The sequence below is a fragment of the Canis lupus genome, chromosome 22 (genome assembly GCF_003254725.2).
Source record: "Canis lupus dingo isolate Sandy chromosome 22, ASM325472v2, whole genome shotgun sequence".
NCBI lineage: Eukaryota > Metazoa > Chordata > Mammalia > Carnivora > Canidae > Canis > Canis lupus.
Window position 1 is genome coordinate 31,238,939 of NC_064264.1, and position 17,740 is coordinate 31,256,678.

At 41.7% G+C, this 17,740-nt stretch overlaps 1 protein-coding gene and 1 long non-coding RNA gene across 4 annotated transcripts in view; one reads left to right on the forward strand and one right to left on the reverse strand.

The window, feature by feature from the left end:
* The window catches only part of LOC125753316 (uncharacterized), a 67,418-nt gene extending 54,167 nt beyond the window's left edge, over positions 1-13,251 (reverse strand). Inside the window, exon 1 of the long non-coding RNA XR_007404861.1 lies at positions 11,866-13,251. This is a non-coding gene — a long non-coding RNA (uncharacterized LOC125753316). The remainder of the gene's footprint in view (positions 1-11,865) is intronic.
* A 419-nt stretch (positions 13,252-13,670) lies between these two features.
* Positions 13,671-17,740, forward strand: part of SLAIN1 (SLAIN motif family member 1) — a 59,424-nt gene continuing 55,354 nt past the window's right edge. The window contains exon 1 of one of the 3 annotated variants that reach the window (XM_049099257.1): positions 13,671-14,335. In XM_049099257.1, coding sequence (XP_048955214.1) covers positions 13,722-14,335 — 614 coding nt within the window. In that variant the 5' untranslated portion in view covers positions 13,671-13,721. The remainder of the gene's footprint in view (positions 14,336-17,740) is intronic. The other 2 variants (XM_025441052.3, XM_049099256.1) reach the window with 2 other exon arrangements.

Consider the following 17,740-nt stretch of genomic DNA (forward strand, 5'->3'; position numbering starts at 1 on the left):
CTATTAAAATATACTTTATCTCATCAATAGTTTGGTTACCCTTAAATTGTATTAAAAAAGATAGAATAAAGACTTTCTTCTTTATTTACCAGCTTTCAAAATAATAACTCAAAGCCCTTGTATGCTCCAAAGATGATCTATGAATGTAAGTATCATTTTGAACTCATAGATTAAACATTTGATGTGCTTCAGTTCACGGCACTTATTGTCCTTATTGTCATTTGAGTTACGTAATCTTTGGACAGTTGGAACTTATTAAAGTTAGCTCTTGGGTCTTTTTGACACAATCCTACTAGCCCTTGATAAAAAAGTTTCAGGATAGTCTAGTACATATCCTACCTTAGACTTCGCACCAGCAACTTTTTTCAAGAACCCTAATCTCTTTTTGTGAAAAAATGGTCTAGTCAAAGACTAAAATCTAGGCACTCGGGTAACTCATCACTATTGTGTTGGTCAGTATCTCTAGATCATTTCAGTAGATAGTGCCAAAAATAAATATTTTGTACTGCAAATGAGTTTGAACTGATATTTCAGTTCAATTCAAGATTATAAAGTTAAACTCATGATATTAGTGGAGATCTCTTTTCTCCCATGCTATTAACACCAGTTTTCAGTGACACAAATGTAACGCTCTTTTGTTTATACCATAGTGCACACATCACAGTCTCTAAATAACCATATCAACATCACTATCAACAATATATTTCTTGTAGTTTCTTCAACTCAAATAAAAGTATCTCTAGGAAAGGGATGGAATCTTAAAACTGACAGTATGGATGACTTTTTCTTAAGCACAGATTAATTGCATGGTTTAAGCACATTTACTTGGTGTTATTTAAGATCAGGTGAAGTACTGTAGTATGTGTGGAAGTCCAGCTCAGGAAGATGGTAGAATTTTCTTCTCAGAATTATCACCTCATAATTCAAATGATTTGCAAGAATGTCTACAACTAATTCTTATCTCTGCTGTGCATTAACCAAGTGTTAACATATTTGCAGAGAAGTTTCTCTGTAATGTGACAAGACTCACAATGAGTTGGTCTTCATCCATTAGAAAGGCACAGTAGGGGTCAAGCCATACCCGATTATACCATGCTTCTGTCTGGTATCCCCGAACAGTTACCATAGCCACTTTGAAGCACTGAAGTAGCAGATGGTAAATTTAAAAGAACAGCTTTTTGAAAATTTAAAACAAATCCAAATGTAAACCTCCCTCATCTTCTCCAACCCACTCTTTGCCAAGAAAGGGGAGAAAAACATTACAAGTATGATTCTGAGATGTTTATTTTAAAAGTATCATTTATCCTAGCTTTCGAAATCCATTATAACTCATATTAAACAGTGGGTTGTTTGTGGTTTCTTTGGCGAGCCAATGCTTGATTTTTATCAGCTTTCCCTCCCTCATGACCAATGGGTGGGAGATCAAGAGTTATGAGGCTACAATTCCTTGGAGGCAGAAGCAGAGAGGAAGCTGCTGCCACTGCCCAGTTGACTCTTCTAGATTGACACAAGATATATCACTATACCTAAATGCATGCGAAAAATTTTTTACCTTTCTTTTTGTGAGAAAATATGTTATGCAATTTACCTTCTGGTTTTTACAATGGAGAGAGAAGTTTAAAATCATTGTAGCTTCCTCTCTGTGATCAGGGATGACAGCGATTAAATGGTGCACTGTATATGGTGTGCTGGAGGCTAAGCGGGGTGGTGACCTGCAGAGAGCCAGCACACAGCTAGACGTCTCCTGTGGAGTAGGGCTATCATGCACACACTAGTTGCTGTTTTTTTAAATGAGGTAACAAAAGAGTGTAGACTTCCTATCAAAGTGACATTCAAAGGTCATACTTTGAGCTACCCACAGATTTCACATCCAAATGAATAAAACTGGGAGAAAGAAAAAATCCTTTTTATGGACCAGGAACTGAAGTCACAGGATTTCTATTCTCAGTACCATGTGTGGCCAAGACAGTGAGGATACAGGCTCCCAGGACTGAGGAGATGTGGGGTGGAGTGGCAAGTCACTCTTTTCCTCCTTCCTTTGTCCCCAGCCTGGGAAGAGAGGTTGCAAAAAGATACTGTCATTTTCTGCCCAGAGCTATAGCTAATAAGACTTTGAGTGCCAAGGCAGACATCAGGACAGGATCAGCCTTCATGATACATGCAGCCAACAAATCTCACTTTAAGCTATTCCCCATATCATGGTGGAAGAAGAACCCCGATCATCAAGAGGAGATCTGGTGTTGGACTGTGGGTCCTAGGGGCTGAGTTGAGGCAACCACAGAACCTTTTGTTTGTTTAAAAAAAAACCATTTTATTTATTTATTCATGAGAGGAACAGATTGAGAGGGGCAGAGACATAGGGAGAGGGAAAAGCAGGCTCCCTGTGGGGAGCCTGATTTGGCGCTCAATCCCCAGACCCTGGGATCACTCCCTGAACCAAAGGCAGACACTCAACCACGGAACCACCCAGGCATCCCAACCACAAAACCTTTTAAATAGAGAAGAGTAAGAGAAAAAGAAAAGCAGCATCAACTCAAGGTGGATCTAAAAACCAAATTTCAAAACATACAAAGATTATTAACACCAAGAATGACACTAAGTAAAATCAAATATTGGGAAGTAAAATCATTCTGCACAAAATAAAAAATAGATGTGCCATCTCAGGAAGCTTCAAGATATCTAGAATTATCAAAGAGATATAAAAAAACACCAGCATCAATCCAAAAAATGAGAAATTATGCAAAAAAGGATGATATTTAAAACTCAGTTGAGTGGATGAACACTAAACTGGAATAATCAAAATAAATGAATGAATTGGGAGGTAATTCAAAGGCATTCACCGGGAATATAGCAGAGAGGCAAAGAGAAAAAAAACATTTGAGAGATCAGTTAAGAGATATGGAGATAGTTTGATATGGCAATAGTTATAAATGAATGAATGAATGAATGAATGAATGAATGAATGAACAGGCAGGAGCATACAAGCACACACATGTGCATACACATGCACACACACACACACACACACACACAGAATCCCAGAAGTGAACAGGGGCAGAAGCAAGAAGCGGAGAGAGAAAAACCGAGACTTTTCAGAGCAGACCTAAAACACGGGCTGTCAGATTGAAGGTACACTCCAGATGAATAAAAGTAAATGTACAATTAGAGATATTAAGATAAAACAACAAGATGCAAATATATTCTTAAAATGTACCAGGAAGAAAAGACAGAGTACCTACACCTGGATTTCTTGGTACCAATTGGTGCCAGAAGAGATAAAAGTGTATCTTTGAAGTTCTTGGGGAATATATCTATTCAGAGTTTTCATTCTGTGTAGTCAACATACTGTGTAATGTTAGTTTCAGGTATACACTACAGTGATTCAGCAATTCTGTACATGACTCAGTGCTCATCATGATAAGTATACTCTTAATCCCCATCACCTGTTTCAGCCATCCCTCCCCCGCACCATCCCCTCTGGTAACCATCAGTTTGTTCTCTATAGTTAAGAATCTGTTTCCTGGGGGCACCTGGGCTGCTCAGTCGGTTAAGTGTCTGACTCTTGATTTCATCTCAGGTCATGCTCTCAGGATCATGATCTCAGAGCTGTGGGATCAAGCCCCACTACGGGCTCTGCACTCATCAGGGTGTCTGCTTCTCTCCCCCTCTCTCTCTCTCCCTCTACCTCTCCCCCTGCTCCCACTCTCACTGTAAAATAAATAAATAAATAAATCTAAAAAATAGATCTGTTTCTTGGTTTGTCTCTCTCTCTTTTTCCCTCGTTCATGTGTTTTGTTTCTTAAATTTCACATATGAATGAAGTCACATGGTATTTGTCTTTCTCAGACTGACTTTTTTCACTTAACATAATACTCTGTAACTCCATCTATGTTGTTGCAAATGGCAAGCTTCCATTCTTTTTATGGCTGAGTAATATTCCGTTGTATATATACATGCCACCTCTTCTTTATACATTCATAATTTGGCAATTGTAAATGACGCTGCAATAAACGTAGAGGTGCATAAATCCTTTTGAAATAGTGTTTTTATTTTCTTGGGTAAATACCCAGTAGTGTCTTGTCAAGTGATTTGTAGGCCTCCAAAGGCTGAGGCTCTTCTGGTCCTCTTGGGGGTGAAAGGTGCTATCATTAGCACCTACTGTATGCTCAACAGCATAAGGAAAGTCCCCTGTCCCCAGTGTAATTGCCAGCACTTAGAATGTGAGGAGGGTAGGGGCCATAAGGAAAGAAATGACCAAAAGAAGCAAGACCCACACTTCTGAAAATGAAAGCCAACCCCAAACACCTTGGGATGATAATGATGAAATTCATTACCACCTCCGACACGTGCTGAACTTCTATAAAACACCAACCAGGTTGTGCTTCTACACTTCCCAGGGGTCAGGAACATTTTCTGCAAAGGGCTAGAGAGTAAATATTTTAAGCTTTGGGGGCCATATAATATCTGTTGCAACTGCTCAAATCTGCCTTTGTAGCATGAAAACAGTGATCAACTATAAGTAATAAATGGGCATGACTTTTTTCAATAGAACTTTATTTAAAAAAGGGGAAAAAATACCCAGTAGTGTCATTACAGGATCATAGGGTAGTTCTATTTTTAATTTTTTTGAGGAACCTCCATACTTTTTTCCACAGTGGCTGCACCAGTGTGAATTCCTACCACCAGTGGGTGAAGGTTACTTTTTCTCCACATCCTCACCAGCACTTGTTGTTTCTTGTGTTTTTTATTTTAGCCATTCTGACAGGTATGAGGTGATGTCTCATTGTGGTTTTGATTTGCATTTCCCTGACGATAGGTAATGTGGAGCATCTTTTCATGTGTCTGTTGGCCATCTAGATGTCTTCTTTGGAGACATGTCTTCTCACTTTTTTTTTACAGTAGGCTGCACACCCAACATGGAGCCCAACATGGGGCTTGAACTCATGACCCTGAAATCGAGACCTGAGCTGAGGTGAAGAGTTGGATGCATAACCAACTAAGCCACCTAGGTGCTCCCCACTGCCAATTTTTAATTAGTAAAATGCATACTTTTGAAATCAACAGAGGGAAAAAATGAACCATAAAAAATGTATAACTCATTTTCTGAAAAAGCAGAAGAGGAAAAGGAAAAAAGTATGATAAACCAAAAACACAACTATTATGATAGAAATAAGTTTAGAAATACCAATAATAAAAAAAAGAAATACCAATAATCACAGTAAATGAACTTAAATAATAACTTAAATAATAACAGAGGTCATTGGATTGGATGATAAAACAAAATTTAACTATAAGTGCCTCTTGTAAATCACTTCTAAAGAAAGCAACATAGGAAGATGAAAAGATTAAAAATACTAACCAAAAGAATGCTGGTATAGCAATATTAATATTATTAATGTTAAGCGAATTATATTTTAGGGCAAAAAAACATTAGAAAGGAGACATCACCTAATAATAAATGGAATTATCCACAAAAATATAAATCATGACCATGAATATATAAAATATATAATACAACATATATGTATACCTATGTATATTATCACAAGAACATTTCAACATTTTTCTGTCAATGATAGATTAGACTATAAAGGATTTGAATAACATAAGGAATTTGATTTCAAATAAATACACATAAATTATATATTTGAATCAATAAAAGTTTAAATAAATGTTGTAATTATGTGTATATATAATATACACTTATTTATATATACATATATAAATAACATATATATGTGTGTATAAATTATATATGTGTATGTATCTAACAAATTGAAGGTATAATACTATTCAAATATGCATAGACTATTTCCAAATATTGGCAGTGTATCAGGGCACAAAGGAAGTTTCATCAAATTTCAATGAATCAGAGTGAAGTCAGAGAAAAATTCCATCTCCCTTATACATGCAATCTAAAAACAAAACAAAATAAAAAACAAACCCATAGATAGAACAGATTGGTGGTTGTCAGAGGGCACATGGGAGTGGGCAAAATGGATGAAGGGGATCAAAAGGTACAAACTTTTAATTATAAAATAAATAAGTTATGGGGTTAGGCACGAGGTACATGGTTAATAATACTGTATCATATATTTGAAAACTTCTAAGAGAGTAGATCCCAGAAGTCCTCATCAAAAGAAAAAAAATTTTGTAGCTGGGTATGCTGATGGAGGTTAACTCAGCTTATTTTGCAATATGTATATCATTTTGCAATATATACAAATATTGAATCATTGTTTGACACTTGAAACTAATATAATGTATGTCAATTATACTTTAAGAAAAAAATTTCATTGAATCAGATTTATATAGGTCATAATTCCTAGTCACAATGCCATTAAATTAGGAATCAATAGTGTAAAAGATGATAAAAAAATGTGTATATATGTATATATACACAAACAAAAATCATCTCTAAAATTACAAAGACATAATTGCAATAAATTTACAGCCAAACAACCACGAGAACAGGAGAGTCCAAAATTTATTTATAGAAATCTGCCAAAATATTTTAGGTAAATCTTAGCCTTAACTTTATTTAGTGGCAGGAAACATTTACGTAAGTATTATAGTTCAGCTAAGTATTTCCAGTTCTTCTAGTCAAAGGGTTTGATTGCATAACCGTGTTGCTTTGAAGTTATGTGAAGCTATATAATTTGCTTAGGTCGATGAAATATAAGTAGAAGGCCTTTTTGCCATGTTCCTGAACTAGTGTACAGTTGCCTGGACCCTTTGTTCTTCTGTTGGCAGAAAGCATGGAGATGGAGCCTCCTTCAGCCCAGGGACATGAGTGACGATGACGCTCTACTGATTGCCCCCTGATTCTCCTCCTGTCTGTCCACCTGTGTAAAGCATCAAAGAAACAGATTGCCACCCTCTCATTTCCAAGTTAGGGTTCCAGTTACTCTCTGGATTTCCATCTTCTACAAGCTGAATTATTTTAGATTTTCTTCTTTGGAGCTACATCTGTAATCTTTCGGTCTCATCACCCAATCAGCCTGATCTTTTATTTATTTATTTTTATTTATTTATTTTTTATTTATTTTTATTTTTTTTATTTTTATTTATTCATGATAGGCACACAGTGAGAGAGAGAGAGGCAGAGACACAGGCAGAGGGAGAAGCAGGCTCCATGCACCGGGAGCCCGATGTGGGATTCGATCCCGGGTCTCCAGGATCGCGCCCTGGGCCAAAGGCAGGCGCCAAACCGCTGCGCCACCCAGGGATCCCCAGCCTGATCTTTTAAAATTGTGTTTTATTATTTTTTGTTTTCTCTGTCTCTAATTTTTAGTAGCATCTGGCCACTTTCAGATACTGTTTTCCACAGACTAACAAAAAGTGCTGCGCTGCCTGAGTGGCTCAGCCAGTTAAGTTTCGGATTCCTGATTTTGGCTCAGGTCATGATCTCAGGGTCATGAGATGGAGCCTTGTGTTGGGCTCCATGCTGGGCACCCAGGTGAAGCCTAGTAAGACTCTCTCTGTCCTGCCCTCCTGCCCTCTCTCTCTCTCTAGAAAAAGAAAAAGTGTTTAAAATATCACCAAATAAAGCCCAGAGTCTAAAAAGAGGCTCTAAGCTGGTTATAAATCTGCAAAACTGCTTTATAGTTAATTCCTCCCCATCCTACCCACTTGACTATTCTTTAGTTGTCAGAGTATGTCTTTTAGGTTTTTGCATTCTGTTTTGGTGAAGGCAATCATTAATAAAGTATTTCCTGCTAATTGACATATCTTTCTTTCTGAAAACAAACAATATTTCTAAAGATCAGAAATAAGAACATACCAATAATCACAATGGCACAATCCTTCAGTGACGTGATTATAACCATTGTTTCTGTGAAGCATCTAGTATGAGATTTTATAGTTGAAACACAGATCACTCCTTTTTGGTATAATTATTATGCCTTTCTGAATATTAATTGTGCACAGACCATGATTAGACACTCACTATTATTATTTTAAATATTTTATGTATTTATTCATGAGAGACACACAGAGAGAGGCAGACACACAGGCAGAGGGAGAAGCAGGCTCCATGCAGGGAGCCAGGTGGGGACTCCATTCCAGGACCCCAGGATCATAACCTGAGCCAAAGGCAGACGCTTAACCACTGAGCCACCCAGGTGCCCCTTAACTTGAATAAACTTGCAGCAACTTTTTTGAGACTGGCTTATGACTTCTAGAATGTGATGCCCAAAAGAATGCTGCACTTTTTTCTGTAGGCTGCCTTCCGCTGCCACTTACTCAGATTCGGATAGTCATGGCCTTGAAGCTGTGCTAGTCCCTTGAAGGAGAACTAAAGAATCCACTATCATAGGAGGGCTCGTTGCCCTGCCATGTCACGGACTTTTAAATAATTTCTGACTTTGGTTTGTAACACTCTGGTGTGATTGCAATTTTTTTGTAAGGGAATTTTGCAAACACTCTGGAAATTATCAAAGAAAAATAACTCTTTTGAATTAAAGAAAGAAAACTCTCTATCATATTGCCTTTTATGATGACAGAAACATTTGAGGAAAACAAGAAAATAGATTGTTCTAACTGAAATACTTTCAAAAGCTCTAAGGTAGATACCAGTGTGATGATAGAATAAGTACCAATTTTTGCTAGCGAGATTCAAGTCATATGAGATTTATTTTTCTCTTATAAAGTTAAGAAATTTTGAAAAAAAAAAAGAAAGACGCTTCTAAGTATGATATTATCCTTCAAGTTTTAAGTTATCTCACACACTCATTTTTAAGAAGAGAAAACCTTATTGTGGGTAAAAAAAGTTTCAAATTTTGAAAAAGTTTCTGAACTTCTTTTTTCATTTTTGAACTTTAAAATCATTAAAGATTTTAAATCTTTAGATTTTAAATCTGTTCAAATTGGACAAAGGCTGTGACATTGTTTCTTTTGAGTATTCTTAAGAGTGGTATTGACATTTGAAGAAGCTAAATGGCTAGAAACGCAAGACAAAGCAGTGACAATGAATGCTGTTTTGTCATCTGTGCAGAAATAAGCTATGAATGAATAGCCATTGTACTGTTAGAAATGTTGTACCAGCACTGGCAACTTTGTTGATCTTGGAAACCTACTGTTTTCTAATCTGTGCTTGGTGGCTTTTTAAATTCTAGTAATATTTGCTTATTAATGGATCAGACTTTGTTCAAGACAGTCCTTGCTATTGATTTTGCATTAGTCCATGGTTTTTATTGATAAGCCACTGAGACTAGAGCAGGGTATTCTGATATGTGCTGCCTAAGACTGAAAGGGCAATACTATATTTTATAAACCCGGACTCTGAAAGCCAGACTGCCTAGCTTCAAATATTGGTTCTGCTGCTTACTGCCTGGGTAGGAGAGTTAGACCTCTCTGTGCCTCAGGTTCCTCACTTATAAAACAGGAATAATAACAGTAACTACCTCAAAGGGTTGTTTGATGATTAAATGAGTTAATGCCAGTAAAGGGTTTAGAACAGCTACTGTTAATTAGTAAGCATCAATTGGTACTATTAAGGTAAATTGTAAAAAGTTCCATTTTAATGGGAGTAGTAGATAGGTGAGGTATTTGCAAAAAAAAAAAAAAAAAAATGACCAAAGAAGAAACAATATTGACTAGAAAATAGAGATGGGTGCTGAATCCTAGTTCTATTGTTGCTTTAATACGTCCTATATCCTGTCTGATAGATGAATGCCACAGTACTTGCCCCAATGCCCCACGGCTTGATAAACAGAACCAAATGAAATAATACTCACTTTCTACATAACCTCTTCCTAAATTTTTTTAGCTAAAATTAATTGCCCCTTCTTGGGCACTCCCTATGTTGCTGACTTGTATTTTTGTCTGACACTTAACACACTAAGTCTTTTACCATAGTTAATTACTGATGTGCTTCTTTCTCCAACTAGATAAGGCCTTGATGGTGGAAACAGTCTTACTCACGTCTAAAAATCATCTGGCATTGTGACTTGAACATAATAGACATGTAATAAATGTTTATTAAAGAGGGCTCTGACAAATATAGCTTGCCTTATAAACAGAAGTATTATCATTATTACTGTTATAACTACTACTATACGTGACTTTACAGGGTATAATTACATGGGTTATTGGCATGAATTTGAGTGGTAGGGCTGGGTGGGGTTTGAATGGGGCAATCCACATAGGGCTTATTTATATAAATTGTGGCTTCATGTGTTTTTGTTTTCTCTCTGCATTATCCCCTTCCATTAAAATGCACACATTGGAAGCAGCAAGTATGTTTCTAGCTTTTAATTGGATTAGATGTGAAATAATCAATTATTATGGGGTTGCAAACAGCCTTCTAATCCTTCCATGTTGTTACCACATGATAAATGAGGCTTATGGAAATAACTACTTATGTTTTTGTCTAAATTCCAGCTAAAACTGCTAAAACTTGGGGATTTATTTATTTATTCATTTATTCTCAAAAAAACTTCAATGTGTCTTTGCTATGTGCTAGACACTGTGCTAGGTGCCGCACCAGGGCAGTGGGGACCCACAGTATTCAAGTCTATTCAGTATGGACAAACATGAATCTTCATTAAGAGGCAAACAAAATCAAACACCCTAGTCTGAATAAACTCGAAAACACAGTTGGGGATCTTTGATCTTAGTTTAACACATTAGGTGTTTTTCTCTTCTTGCAGTAATTGGATCTACCAACATGACAAATATAGTGCTCATATTCGGGTATGTCCATTGCACTGATGGAAAATCTACATTTAAAATCTATGGGGTTTACTCTTAGAGGACTTTTACCCTAAGACAAAGGTGTAAGGAGAAGGGTGGTTGGACCACTAGAAACTGCCGAGAACTGCCATCGTTTTCATGCCTGAATTTGGGCAAGTAGCCTAACCTTGTTAGGTCATCTGTAAAACTAGGATAGTGACAAGCTGTTTCTAGATTTCCTCAGAGAATTAGATTTACAAACTCAAGGAAACTATGCTGTCTTTGCAATTCTGTGGCTAGGTCAATTTGATGTCCATAGACACTGTTAGAAGTATATGTGAACATACAAATCAAAATAAGTTATCTTCTCCCTTAGAGTTCACTAGAGTGACCTAGTGACCATAGTTCTGAAGTGTAAGGAATGGGAAACAACAGAGAAATTTGCGTTTATTCATCTGGTTTTGAATGTGTGATATATGGATGTTTCTTAACAATTATGGTACTTCAAATGCATTCTTAAAGCAAAGTTCTTAATGAGACCTGTGCTTTCATAGTTCATAAACCTCAGAAATCATAGATTTCATTTAAAATAAAAATAATTTATATCGGAGCAGCTATGCGTGCAATTTCTTTCAAAACACAAAGCTTTGCAAATTTGCATCAAAATAAAAAATCAAGGCTGCTTAATTAAAACCTTGACACCATCAACCTCTTTAATCATGTGTTAAAGAGACAGGCATCCTGGGGATACCAAATTAAAATCTGTGTATACATCCTGAGTGTCTCTGGTATGTGTACATGAGTAGTTCACAGAAGGGGAGAAAAAAAGAGGTGCTTTAATAGGAAGGAAAAGCAATTATTTAATATTTCTCTAGACATAAATCATTTCATACTTTTTAAAATAGGAAGAGGGCAAATTTGTCTTTCCAAAAGAAGAATGAAGAAGAGAAATTTGGGGCAGAATGTGTCATCTCTATCCTAGGTCTAAATTCCAATGAATGCTTACTTTTTAAACACTAAGTTTGTTATTTAATAATTGTGACTTAGAAAACACAGTTCTAAGACTTGACTTCTGGTTGCCTGGATGTATTCTACAGCCCGTATTGGGTAAATGGGGGAGGAGTAGGCTATTTATTTTACTGCTTCTCTAGAGTATATAAATTTTGTAGTCAAATAACTGCTTTTCTTTACCTCTGAATCCGTGCCGTCTTCACTTTCATGTGCCTATTCCCAATTTCTCTTGCTAATGTGGAACCCAGCAGCTCTTTGTTCTCATTATGCCTGTTGTCTCCCTTTCTTTGTGTTGCAGGGATACTGCTACCCGCATCTGCCACTGAGCATGCGGGAAAAATCCTTCAATAGATTCTTTACTTAGGACTTTCAGTAGTATTATTCCACTTCTCCAGGTTTTAGTAGTCACCAGCATATCGAGAAGATAGACCAAAACTTGGAAAGGTGATACAGGTGGTCAAGTGGTGGTCCAGTAAGCTGCAACACCGGATAGGAAGGGTCAGGGTAGTTTTCACACATGCTTCTCTAATTTATGGAAGCTCTCACCATGCGAGTTAAATGCAGAGCAGCCACCCTCTGCAGAAGCCACAGATACCAACTGATAACTGAGAAGACACAAGTGTTTCAGAGCAGGAGGGCACCGAGCCATATCTAAAACCAACGACACGATGTGCCAGCACTACCAGAGGGATGTGGTACATTGTCACAGAGATTGGTATGTAAAGTGCCCGAGCAGGAATTCTCACCAGATAGCATATCATCTGAGGATGAGAACCAGTTGTGCGGACTTTTCTCATAATAAAATCGCAGACTTCTCTCCGAGTGTGTCAAACACTCACAGTTCAAAGTCAATATTAATGGAATGAAACTGGATTCAATTCTTCTACCTAAAAGCCTCCCCCTGCCCCCCAGAGCAGATTTGCCAGTAGTTTCCAAAAGATGTAAGAAGCGCAGCTTGCAGGTGAGGTCAGGGATACTGGGATAGAGGTTTTGTTTTCCTCGGTTCCCTTCCACCCCCGTAAGTCAGTCTGACCTAATAGCTTGTAAATTATTAAAGAGATGGAGCACTATGCAATTTTACTCATGTTTCGCCTGTAATGATTTTTGCTTGTCCTGTTCACTGCGTGATGGTCAACTCTTAGAATCGGGTCTGGAGCAGTGAAGTGCTCCAAGGCCTTTTGTGTGATACGCGGTACGGAAAATGCTCTTGCTTTATCACGACCGGCACTGGTGGTAAAGGAATCATTTGAGTTCCTCTGCTTTAGGGTACACTGAGCACCACTGGGCTCTTCAGCAGCTGGCCTGTCTTAGAGGGACGTCTTCTTTCTCCCCGGCCTCCTGTCCCCCACCATTTTGCTCCTGTATTGCCAATTAGTGGATTAGTAGCACTGCCTCAAAGTCTTTCTGCTCCACGTTTTCACTTTTCAGCCCCGGGGTAACGTCCTCGGCCCTCGGGTTCTCCGCGGGCTTCGTGAGCCCGGGGCCAGTGGCTACGGCGGTTGGGCCGCAGCACGGCGCGGGCGCGGGGTGCGCGCCTCCAGGGCAGGCGCCTGCAGCGGGCTTCGGGAACCCGGGCTCGCGGACCGCGCCGCGGGCGCTCGGCACAGCTGCGGCAGCGCCTCGGGCGGGAAAGCGCGGGCCGGGCCCCGCCGGGCACCTGGGGGCAGGGCGGCAGGGGGCTCGCCTCCTCGCGCCGCAGGTCCCCGCCGGCCCCGCCCACCCGGCGTTCGCGCCCCGCCCCGCCCCGCCCCGCCCCGGGGCCGCGGCTAAAACCCGGAGCCGCCGCGCCGCCCGGGGACCGGAGGGCGCTCTGAGCATGTGCAGAGCCGTTCGGCGGCGGCTGCCTCGGCCGGAGGCTGGGCCCCGGTGCTGATGCGAGCAGCCGGCTCGGCTCCTGCCCCAGCGTGGTCGGCGCCTCGGGCCGGGGCGGCAGGGAAGGAGCCGTAGCCTCCCCGCGGCCCGAGGAGCGGCGCGGCGGCGCGTCCCCCCCCCCCCGCCCCCCACCGCCCGCGGCCGCGGCGCCCCCGGGGCCCACGATGATGGCGGAGCAGGTGAAATGCGCCTCGACAGGGGGCGGCTCCGGAGCGGGCTCCGGGCCGGTGGTGAACGCAGAGCTGGAGGTGAAGAAGCTGCAGGAGCTGGTGCGCAAGCTGGAGAAGCAGAACGAGCAGCTGCGGAGCCGGGCGGCGAGCGCGGCCGCCGCCCCGCACCTGCTGCTGCTGCCGCCGCCGCCGCCGCCCGCCGCGCCGCCCCCCGCCGGGGCCTGCAGCCCGTTGGGTCCCCGGAGCCCCCCGGCCGCCGCCGCCGCCGCCTCGGGGGGCCTGGGGCTCGGGCTGGCGCTGGGCGCCGGGGGCGGCGGCGGCGGCGGCGGCGGCTCCAGCCCCGCTTTCCCGGGCACCTTCTGCCTGCCCAGCCCGGCACCCTCCCTGCTCTGCAGCCTGGCGCAGCCCCCCGAGGCGCCCTTCGTCTACTTCAAGCCGGCGGCGGGCTTCTTCGGCGCGGGCGGCGGCGGGCCGGAGCCGGGGGGCGCGGGGACGCCGCCGGGGGGAGCCCCCGCGCCGCCCTCGCCGCCCCCGACGCTGCTGGACGAGGTGGAGCCGCTGGACCTGGAGAGCGTGGCCGCCTGGCGGGACGAGGACGACTGCACCTGGTATTGCCGAGCTCCGCTCCCTCCCCCGGGGGCCCGGCCTCGGAGGCCCGGGGAGCGGGGTGGGCGTGGGCCGGGGCAGCGGGGGGGGGGGGGGCTCGCGGTCGCCCCCGGACGCGGTGGCCTGGCAGGTGCCCAGGTCCGCGAGGAGCCGGGGCCTTTCCCGAGGGCGAAACGTGTTTCTCGCAGCTCAGGCTGGCGCCGCCGGGGATGGGCCGGTCCCCTCCGTCTCCGCGGGCCCGCGCCCTGCTGCAGCGGCCCCCGGCGCCGTGGAGCAGTCACCGAAGAACCCGTGCCTTCTTTTTGTTACTCGGTCCAGCTTCCCGCCCGCCCCATCATCTGGGGGGAGGCACGGGGGATGGGGAGGGGTTGGCCTCCGTCTGCGAGGCCAACCTGGTCTTTCCTCCCCGGCGGACCTGGGCAGGGTCTGTGCGGCGGGGGGGTGCCCTCCCGTGGCTTCCCCCGCCGCTTCCCCAGCCGCCGCCTCGGAGATTCGTTCTTGCGGTTTGAGCTGTGCGGTCGCACGTCCTCGTCCGCTGCATTTTCCTTGATCGCCTCTCATTTCAAAGCCTGACTAGCTGTTTTGAGATGTGCTGCCCTCACTGGCTTTCCTGTCACTAATGGTGTCAAAGATGGGGGCAGCTTGAAGACACTTTACTTCGAAACCAAGGATCTTTCTTTAATTCTTTTTTTTTTTAAATCGAACTGTTGATTGAAGAAAAGGGAGATTAGAGAAACTTTATTATAATTATAATCATTATTTTTTTAGAAACTAAGTTATCTAAAAACCTGTGGCTGGCAGCAGCATTTCACTGGAAATCTGGTTAGCTCTTCTCTCCATCAATGAGTGACTTTGAAGGGGAGGGTCCGGTTACCTTAGTGTTTTTACGCTACGTTCTCATGGAGTAAGTTCCTTTCGTGACCTACTTCTTTTGGTTGCTTCATTTGCTTTCCTCCATCTCCTAGGGGTAGTGGGACAGGGGAAGATGAGTAGAAGCCTCAGAAAGTGGAACTTTGATTCCCGCAGGGAAAATGCACAGCATTCACCTTTAAGTAGCTGTGGCAGGAAGAAGAGTTGGAGCCCTTCTTTTATCTCGGGTTCTTCCTGCTCCTGGAGGCTGGATTTCCCTCACTTTCTCTGTGGTCCTGTTGCATGATCTCACACGGAGGAATGGGAAATGGAGACTCTTACTGGTTTTCTGTTGAGACCTGTGGTGTTCCATATACTTAGAGCTCCTGACTGCAAAGTACATTAATTGGTTTGAACTGCAGAATCCAAACGTATCTGGAGCATCTCCTCCTCCTCAGTACTCTCCCTGTTGGCAGGCAGCTGTGCTGGTAGCTCAAGTTGTAAAAACCAAAACAACTCCCCACTTTTGGGAGCTTTATAAGCCGTTCTTTAGATATTACACCTTTGTTTTTTTGTGAAGCCCAGGCTGTATTGTAAACTCAGTTTCAGCCTGAACATGGCACTAGAAAATGCTCTCATGTTGGTCGTTCTTAGGTTATAATAACTCTAAGCCCATATGTTGCTTTCAAATTACGTTACATTGATTTAGTTCCCACTTGGCCTTTTCTGGAAATATGTACTTAAATGGTAGAAGGAAACTTGTTTGTGTTTTTGATGGGCATCAATCCTGTACGTTAAAAGTGTTAGCATTTTTAAACGTATTATGATATGCTTATAATTTTGGAAGTGTATTCAAATGGGGTAGTATATACATAGCTAATATAATAGTATTTTCTTCCATTGAATGGACTTCTCCCTATTGTCCAACTACTGCTAGAATTTTGATATGTAGGCTTTTTTTTTTGTAGTTTGTTTTTTGTCAAAATAGTATTGAAATAACTTTGGGGAAAAAAAATGACCTGCTCTGTGGGATTACTTTGTTAGCACTTCAGATGGTTTGAAGTGAATGTAAAGTATAGCAGGTTCTACTAATTTCACTCATCAGCTATTTAGGGGAGTACATAAATCAATGCCTTGACGCTTTATAGATGTTTCTACAGACAAGTGGCACATTGTTTTATGGCCTTTTTCATTTGTTTGTTTGTTTGTTTTAATTTTTTAAATTTATTTATGATAGTCACAGAGAGAGAGAGAGAGAGAGAGAGAGGCAGAGACATAGGCAGAGGGAGAAGCAGGCTCCATGCACCGGGAGCCCGATGTGGGATTCGATCCCAGGTCTCCAGGATTGCGCCCTGGGCCAAAGGCAGGCGCCAAACCGCTGCGCCACCCAGGGATCCCGGCCTATCTTTTTCAAAACAGATGTAGGATTAGAATCCCATGTGGAAAAAATGGAGGTGTCATTACTCTTAGGTGGGATGTAATTAAAAAATTTTAAGGGCAAAAAAAAAAAAATTTTAAGGGCTCCTGATTTACAGAAAACTTTGTCTTAGCATCTTATAAATCAAAATATTTTTGTATTGCAATACCTTGGCCTCTTGCACAAATAACAGGTCTAATTCTCAAAGTTTAACCCACTTATTAATGCTTGCAAAGCTCTCTGATGTTCCTTCATCACTGCATACTATGTATGTACTTGCATAGTCTCAAAAGTGCTTTTCGTTTGGATTGCCTAACAGGTTTGCAGGGAGACAACTTATTTTTTATTTCCTCTGTTAAGCGACTGTAGTAGATAATATGTACCTGATTACTTAAAAAAGTATTTAAAAATAGTTTTACATTTTCACACTGGAAGAAAAAAGATCCCCACAGATAAGAGTATGAAGTCATAGGAGTCTTCCTTCTTTTCTTCAATTCACTACCACGTTTCAGAGTTTCACAATTAACATGCTGTAGATTTTCAAGATAAAAACATAATTATACAAATCATTATGCAAATATATACACAGCATTTTTTTTTTTTTTTATCTTTCACTGAATACATCTTGGACATCTTTGTCTCCCTGTAACAATTGCATTGTTGTTGAAGTAACAGTAGTAAGGAACAGCTTACTGTTAACTGTCTTGCCTGTAATTTTTCATGCATTTTTATCGTGACTTTATTCTAATGGGCTAAAGAAAACTCGTTCTTGATTATTTAGAATAGTCCTTCCATTAAGATGTCTTATTTTCAGGAAAGAAAACATTCTAGAAGTTCTTTCATGTTACTCATTTTTTTCTACAAACCTTGGAGTATAATTCTTCACCTTTTATTAACAATCTGGATAGTGCAGCCTGGGTGGTTCAGCAGTTTAGCTCCGCCTTCAGCCCAGGGCGTGATCCTGGAGACCCGGGATTAAGTGCCACTTCAGGCTCCCCGCATGGAGTCTGCTTTTCCCTCTGCCTGTGTTTCTGCCTCTCTCTCTCTGTGTGTGTGTCTCTCATGAATACATAAATAAAATCTAAAAAAAAAAAAAAATCTGGATAACCCTTGGCTCAAGAATTAGGTGTAGAAGGAAAAC